At 41.0% G+C, this 8,305-nt stretch overlaps 1 protein-coding gene across 1 annotated transcript in view; it reads left to right on the forward strand.

Moving 5' to 3' along the window:
* Positions 1-6,774, forward strand: part of LOC117348656 (threonine--tRNA ligase 2, cytoplasmic-like) — a 68,406-nt gene extending 61,632 nt beyond the window's left edge. Inside the window, exons 17-19 of the mRNA XM_033921007.1 lie at positions 2,531-2,603; positions 4,068-4,182; positions 6,402-6,774. Of these exons, the coding sequence (XP_033776898.1) occupies positions 2,531-2,603; positions 4,068-4,182; positions 6,402-6,550 (337 nt within the window). The 3' untranslated portion in view covers positions 6,551-6,774. The remainder of the gene's footprint in view (positions 1-2,530; positions 2,604-4,067; positions 4,183-6,401) is intronic.
* The last annotated feature ends 1,531 nt before the right edge of the window (positions 6,775-8,305 follow it).

Genomic DNA, 8,305 nt, shown 5'->3' on the forward strand with positions numbered 1-8,305 from the left:
CCAAACTCCATATATCTGCTATGGACAGATTTTGTTGATTGCAGTCTAGTGTTGTGTAAAGCTCTTCCCTGAAAACTCCAGTGAATATTCAAAGTCTCTAGTATAGTGGAGGCCTTTATTGTTGTACAGGAATATCTGTGGATCATTTTGTGTTTGACAATTTTTGTTTTTTTGCATCATGATCAGCAAAATGTACCTGCTGGTGATGATTCTTCCTTAGCATTGCCATCAGACCAGTCTATCTCAACTAGCAGGTAGAGATAGAGAATACAGAATTGTGCTGTACTTCTAAGGACTCTATACAATTCAAGCAGTTCTGTATTTTTCTATCTCCTGCAGGTATGGAAGATGGTAACTGGGCAGTTTCTGAGCTGGTTGGTAGAGGCCTGCTCCTAATCTGGTTGAAAACTGACTCCCATTTGAGGAAAATAGTTACTTCAGACTTGTCCTTGGGTTGGTTGTATCTAGTAGTACAGGGTCCTCCCCCTAGCTAATTCTCTCTGCTATGTACATGGCTGTCTTGTGGTAAGTTTAAGACAAATTTTGTGATGGGGAGAACTGAGGACTGGGAGCAGAAAAGACACTGGGGATAAACTGTACCGCTAGTTGCCATACCCTGTTTTGTCCTTTGTTGGCACACAGAATTAAGGGGTCTTGGAACTTTTGTCTTGCAAGTTTTCTATTGGAGCTTCCTGTGTTTTGCATTTGATGGTGATGAGAGTGGAGAAGGAGCCAATGAAGGCACAGGAATTGCACCAATCTGAAGAAACTAATAAATATCTTAAATATAAATATGTTGGTGTGATGACTTCTTCGTCTCTTTGGCCTTCTCTGTTCCCATCTCCTTCCTTGCATTTGTGTTTCAGGCAATATTTAATGCTGCATCCCTTTCATTCTTGAAACGTCTCTTTTGTCAGCCCCAGCACAGGCTCTCTAATCTGCATTCGGTCACTGCACTGCTCATCATCCATCTTTAGCAGCATCTCTCCACTGTAGATGAACACAGATAAATGAAAAAGTCTTTATCACCAAGATTTTTGGGGAGAATTTACCTACCCTACCTCCATGTTGGTTTCCATCAGTTCTAGGCAGTTTTTAGGTCAATATTCAGCCTACAGTGGTTAGCAGTTTTTAAAACTCTGGCAACATGGCCTGATTTAGACCAGGATACTTAAGGGCAAATTCTATAAGAAGTGCCCAAAAGTTAGGCGCCTAATTGGGCACTGTGTTCAGCACGATTCAAATAAAATTGGGTGCTGTTTAGTGAATCGTGCTGAGCGGCACCTATTTTCGAGGCGCCCAATAAATAGGCCAGCTCTAGGCACAACTAAAAGTTGGGCGCCCATGCATGCACTTAAGCACGCTTAAGAGCAGCGATTCTGTAAGAAGGCGCCTAACACGTAGCCACACTCACGCCTAAATTTTTAGAGGCGCCTTGTTACAGAATCACCTTTTTCTTGATAGGCGCTTATGTTTCAATCAGTGCTGATTAAAAAGCTTAATTGAGCTTGTCATTCAATTTAGATAGGCGCCTATCTAGTTGGGCACTTCTGAAACAGGTGCCTAGCTTTAGGTGCTGGTTACAGAATCTGGGCCTTAGTTCCAGGCCATATCTGGCTTATGGGTGCTAGATATCTGGATCATCGGCAGCTGCTGGAAGTTATCCAGGCACAACTGTTATTTAATGCTGGATATCCAGGCAAGCCAAGTGCTATTTATGCAGCCCATTTTGCCTGGATAATTATCCACAGTAATAACCAAATCCCCAACTATAAACCAGCCGAATTATCACAACCCTACAACAGAGGGAACTGTCTATTTAAATAAATATATAATAGTGAGGCCTCGGTGCAAAAGTTTAAGCTGTGGTGTGCTGAAACCAGTGCTTGTGGCTTAACGTGATGAAGCGGGACACTCTTTCAAGTCTCGCTGTGCACCATCATAGGCCCCACTGTGTGCACAACTAATAATGTTAATAATATTTAATATATAAAGTGCTGGTGCAAAATTAATAATTTAAAAAGCATAATACTGAAGTGCTATCAACGTTTCAAGGTTAAAGCCAGCGGGATATGTAAACTTATCTGTGGTAGCTGCTGGATATATTCAAGTCCGTTATTCTCAGAAGAATTTTTCAATTTTCCAACGAGGCGTGGAAGAACACCAAGTCATAACTCAGCTCAATTGGTCAAGATGTACAGTGCTGCTTGTTCTATAGTAGTAGCAGAAGTAGCATTGAATATTGCCAGTGATGGGATAACTTCTGGCTCCGCCCCTGTACTGCCAGGCACTAATTGGATAGTGCTGCGGTGGACTGTGAAGATATTCGGTGGCACTCAGTTAAGCTGCTCCTACCTGGCCAACTCCCATTTAATACCATCCAGTCTGCTATTTTTGTGGAATTCTCTAGTGACTCTTCAGTACGTGTAAGAGAACAGAGAATGATTTGCTTTATAAGGAAGATCTTTTATTTGTAATATCTACTTTAAACATTCAAATATGATTTTTGCTTTGTTTTGTTTTTAATCAGGCCTTTGTGGCTCTCGCCTCGTCAAGTCATGGTAGTGCCTGTGGGATCTGGTTGTGATGCATATGCTGAAGAGGTAAGGTTAGGAATTTTTTTTTTTTAATGAAGGAGAATAAAATATGAATGTCTATTTTTTTGAAAGACTCTAGTTGAGTGGAGAGTACTGAAATCATACAGAAAGCTCAGAAAATTGAGAAACATTTGGGGGTACAGTGTTCCCCCGGTCATTCACGGTCAGCGGTCCCGGTCATTCACGGTATTCTCCAACCGCGAACTGCCGACAAGGAGAGGGCAGCGGGAGAGGCAGAAGAGAGCAGCCGGAGCGCCGGCGAGTGCAGGAAATCGCTCGCTATATGCTCCGACCACCTCTTCCTGCACTAAGTCGGCCCTTATCCAATCAGGAGCTATTTTGACAAGTAGCTTCTGATTGGTAAGGCCTGACTTAGTGCAGAAAGAGGTGGTCGGAGCATACAGTGAGTGATTTCCTGCACTCGCTGGCGCTGCTCTCTCCTGCCTTTCCTGCTGCTCTCTACAGTTTCCCCCATGAAAAACCGTATTCGCAGTTTTTCAAGATTCGTGGGGGTTCCTGGAATGGAACCCACGCGAATATCGGGGGAGTACTGTATTTTTATAAGATTTAAAGTCAGGTTTTTGTATAGGGCTGCTAAGGGCTCCTTTTACAAAGGTGTGTTAGGGCCTTACCACGTGGAAAAGCATGTGCTAAAATGCGCACACTAGCCGCTACCGCCTCCTCTTGAGCAGATGGTAGTTTTTTGGGTAGCGCGTGTTATAGCACGCGCTAATCCAGTGCGTGCGCTAAAAACGCTAGTGCACCTTTGTAAAAGGAGCCCTAAGTGAGAAATAGGACATACACACTTTCTTAAGTATTTTACAAAAGATTGCTGGACTTATAAAGATACCCAAGAATACACATAAATGCTGCCACATCCAGAAATACTACATAGGCTTTTTTCAGAATGCCCTCGTTGAAAAATTTTTTTTTTTTAAATCATTTTTATTAAATTTTCAAAGATAGAAATACAGGGCACAACAAACCAACAGGAAATGCAGAAACAATCGGATCTTTCGCGTCAGTCCTTCACAAAGACCCACAGAGACCAAACCCCCCCAGCAGCACTCTCCCCTCAACCACCCCCCCTTGCACCCCTGTTGAATTTGATTATTAATCATTTTCTATGACACTATTCCTAGTTTTGTCTTAAGAATTAAGCCTTTAGTTTAGAAAGGCCCAGCTGAAATGGTGGCTGTTCTGGATAAATTGTGATTTATCCATAACAGCCTGGACTGGCTGTGAATGTCTTATCATACTCCCTTCTTGACATAATACATAAATGTTGTCATACTGGGACAGTCTGAAGATCCATCAAAGCCTGTATTCTATTTCCAATAGTAGCTAATCCAGGTCACAAGTACATGGTAGGACCCCAAAATACTAATATAGATTTCACACTGCTTTATTACAGGAATGTGCTGACCATTTGAAATTGGAGCATTAAAATGATTTTAACGTTATTTCTAGGTATGTTACCACTTCTTTGAAGCAGGATTTATGACTGACGTTGATCTGGACCATAGCTGTACACTAAATAAGAAAATACGAAATGCACAGCTGGCTCAGTATAACTTCATTTTAGGTAATTATGTGTGTGGTGTATGGCTAACATTTGTTATGTAAAAGGCATTCCTTTAAATGTGCTAAATTTTGGAATTTCACAGATTTTTAGTTTAAAAAAAAAAACCCCAGCAAAAACAAAAAAAACAAGATGGATGGAGAACCATGTTAAGCTGTGTCTGTTAATACCAATGTCAAGGGGTTAATTAAGAACATGAGAATAGTCTTACTGGGTCAGACCAAAGGTCCATCAAGTCCAATAGCCTGTTCTCACGGTGGCTAATCCAGGTCACTAGTACCTGCCAAAACCCAAGGAATAGCAACATTCCATTATCTCAGAGTAAGCAAGATTCCGGAACCCCAAATACTAGCAACATTCCATGCAGAATCCCCAGAGTAGCAAGATTCTAGAATCCCAAAGAATTCCATGCTACCAATCCAGGGCAAGCAGAGGCTCCCCCCCCATGTCTTAATGTCTGGACTTTTCCTCCAGAAATTTCTTAAAACCAGCTACATGGTACAGAGGATGGTGTGGTTAATATGCTCCTTCCAAGCATCTATTTTATGATAGCAGTAGTGTGTATATTCAGGTATAGTACTGAAGTTCTGAATAGAGAGGACTTGTGTATTTTGGGTTCTGCTAAACAAATTTGTGCCCTTTAGCATTATATACCATTGAACATCACCTCACACATCCTCTGTCTTATGAAAGAACTGGGGCTTTGGAAACTAATCCCTGCATCAAACCTTGCTTGCCATTATGATCGGCAGTGACAGAAACCACATAAAATCTCTCTAACCACCTCTTAGCAGTAGCAGAGCATTAGAGGCAGTGATGCATTTTTTTTCCCAGTGGTTAATAAATTATCTGTTCATCCATGTCTAATGTACTTCAAGAGGTGCATATAGGTTAATGGAAAGCTTGGTTTCCTGTGGGTACTATGTTTCCATATTCATAGAGCAGCCAGAGATGAGAGAGAGCAATGATTTATAGTGATGGTCAAATATTACAGCTGAAGTAATTGTTGCTCATGATGCAAAGAAATGGATTAAAACAGAGTGCTCTTGCCTTAAATCAGCCCTAAAGCTGTTAGGCGTGGATTTTAGTTCATGTTCACATACACTAGGAAAACGCGAATGGGTAGGAAAAAGACTTCTGTCAAAGGCACTAGGAACCAAACTGGTGTCAAAATTCACGACCAAAGGGAGAAGACCACAGATGAAGAGCAGAGTAGGCACAGTAGGTAGGCACAAGTAGGGTTGCCAAATTTTTATATCCAAAAAAGCAAGATGCATGGCCCTGCCCCGTTTCTCTCCCCCCCCCCCCAGACACACAACCCTCATCTGTCCAGAGATGCGGATGCATATGATGTCATCGCGTCACATCTGTACATGTGCAGATGCCCTCCAGATGCAGCCCCAAGCTCCCATCAGTTTTCAAAACCTGGACAAACTGCTGGGTTTTGAAAACCCACCCAGACACCTGGACAGTCCTCTAAAAAAAGGACATGTCCAGGTAAATCCAGACGACGTCTTGTAACCCTAAGCACTAGTGGAGAGAGTGAGTGAGCCAAGTGGGCCTCATTTGTTAATGCTACATTTGTTTTAGACAAGTTTTCTAATTGGGGGAAGGGGGTTCTGTGGGTTTTCAGCTTCTGCATATGTTCTTACTAATAATGCATTCTAAACACACCAAAGAAGGTTTTTAGGAGAGGGGTTCCTATTTCCTTTCAGTATTAATTTGCATTCATTAGTTTGATTTGGTTCATTAGCATACTTTAAATTTAGTTTACACTAAATTAAGTTGACTAGTATGCATTAAATTCTAATGTGCATTAAAATTTAAACTGTGTGAAATGAACCAAAATTTAGAACAAAAGCCTTGACATTTAACCCTGTGCACATCTCTAATCTCTTTTTCGGTTTATCAAACTATAGTTGCAACCCCTAATTGGTTTGTAAAAGCCATATTTGGGGTCATGACCTTGGTAGGCTGTACATTGAAACATCAGCAGCCTGTGCCCTCAGGGGTTGCATGCTTTGTCTAGCTGTGCTACAGGAGTCGCAACCACAAGGTTTGATGAGTGTTGCTTTATTTCATAATGATATGATACTGCCACCTTCTGACTGGAAATTAAATTGCCTTAAAAGAAGGTATTAGTTGATGGCATCTGTAAAGTTAACATTGAATTGGTAGAGGTAATAACCTGCTAATATTTCTGCCTACTGTTCCTTTTTCAGTGGTTGGAGAAAAAGAAAAGGCCAATAATGCTGTCAATGTGAGAACAAGGGACAACAAAGTTCATGGGGAAATTTCAGTAACTACTGCTATCGAAAAACTAATTAAGCTGAAAGCACTGCACAGTAAAAATTCAGAAGAGGAATTTTGAAACTGCTGTACCAAAATGCTGCTGTGAAAAGCTGAGGATTCTGACTTGTTCTGAAAAGTTTTTCAAATGGTGACCCAACAGCTCCTAAGTGGATGAATTAAGAGAACAATTTTTTTTTTTTTAAATCCCCACTGCTATGTTGATGTGTTAGACCACAGGTGTCAAAGTCGGTCCTCGAGGGCCGGAATCCAGTCGGGTTTTCAGGATTTCCCCAATGAATCTGCATGAGATCTATTTGCATGCACTGCTTTCAATGCATATTCATTGGGGAAATCCAGAAAACCCGACTGGATTCCGGCCCTCGAGGAGGGACTTTGACACCCCTGTGTTAGACAGTGGGTGCACACTGAGCTATGAAAGAGTAGATATTACTTCTACGTTTTCAATATCCCCACACCTCCACTAATAAAATTTGATTTGGTATGAAGTAGTGTGTGTGTGTAGTTTTTTTAAAAAAAATTTTCATTTGAACTTATGACCAGTATTAACCTGCTTTTCTGATATGTAGTTATAACACTACTGTTTCATACTAAGTCCAGAGGAAACTAGCTGTAACAGCAGCATTGAAAAAGTTTACATTTTCTGTGGTAATCTTATTGTCTTATTTGCTGTTTAAAACTTTTTTTGTCTTATCTGGCTATTTTTTCTAGTAGTTCTATAGACTAGTCTCTATAGAGAGATGTGATAGAAATTTAGCCTTATCACAGAATGTTGGCAGGTGCCTGGAAACAAGAAAATTGACCCAATGATCTCCACAGACAAATCCAAGAAGAAACAAAAAAAAACCCAATGTGAAGAAATGTTCCTGAGATGGACTTTATTAATATTAAAATAATATTAAAACTCGGCAAACCACATAAAAACCTCTAGGATGCAGTCCGCTGAAAATCTTTGGACCCTGGACCCAACATGGTCCGTGTTTCGACAGAATGTCTTCTTCAGGGGTCCTTATGAAGTCCTATGGCAGGGGTGCCCACACTTTTTGGGCTTGCGAGCTACTTTTAAAATGACCAAGTCAAAATGATCTACCAACAATAAAATAATTTTTTAAAAACCCCCACAAAGCACACTGAAAGGCAGAGAAAATGTTAATTATAATTCATATTCCGGGTTTTTTTTCAAAGAGGTCAAGGCAAATGACTATGCAATGTCGCCTCAATAACAGCCATACAAAAATAGACAAATATACCCCCTCCCTTTTTACTGAACCACATAGCAGTTTTTAGTGCAGGGAGCTGCGCTGAATGCCCCACGTTGCTCTCGACGCTCATAGGCTCCCTGCGCTAAAAACCGCTATTGAGGTTTAGTAAAAGGGAGCCATAGTGCAAAATATAAACAGCAGATATAAATTCTCAAAATGGACACATTTTGATCACTAAATTGAAAATAAAATCGTTTTTCCTACTTTTGTTGTCTGGTGATTTCATGAGTCTCTGGTTGCACTTTCTTCTTCTGACTTCTTCTCACTTCACTCTAGCTGCACTTCTTCTTCTGACATCTTCTGACTTCAGCCCACTCCTGCATCCAATATTTCTTCCCTTCTTTCAGCCTCCTTTATGCTTTCTCTCCTCCAGACCTCATTCTCCCCCAACTTTCTCTTTCTTTCTCCCTGCCTCCTGTTCTTTCTCTTTCTCTCCATGCCCACTTTCTTTCTGTCACCCTGTTCCCTCTTTATTTCTGTTTCCCTTCTTTCTTTGTCTCCCTGTCTCCCCTTTTTTCTGTCTCCCTGCCTGCCTCCTTTGTTTCTTTCTCCCT

The sequence above is a fragment of the Geotrypetes seraphini genome, chromosome 14 (assembly GCF_902459505.1).
Source record: "Geotrypetes seraphini chromosome 14, aGeoSer1.1, whole genome shotgun sequence".
NCBI classification, from domain to species: domain Eukaryota; kingdom Metazoa; phylum Chordata; class Amphibia; order Gymnophiona; family Dermophiidae; genus Geotrypetes; species Geotrypetes seraphini.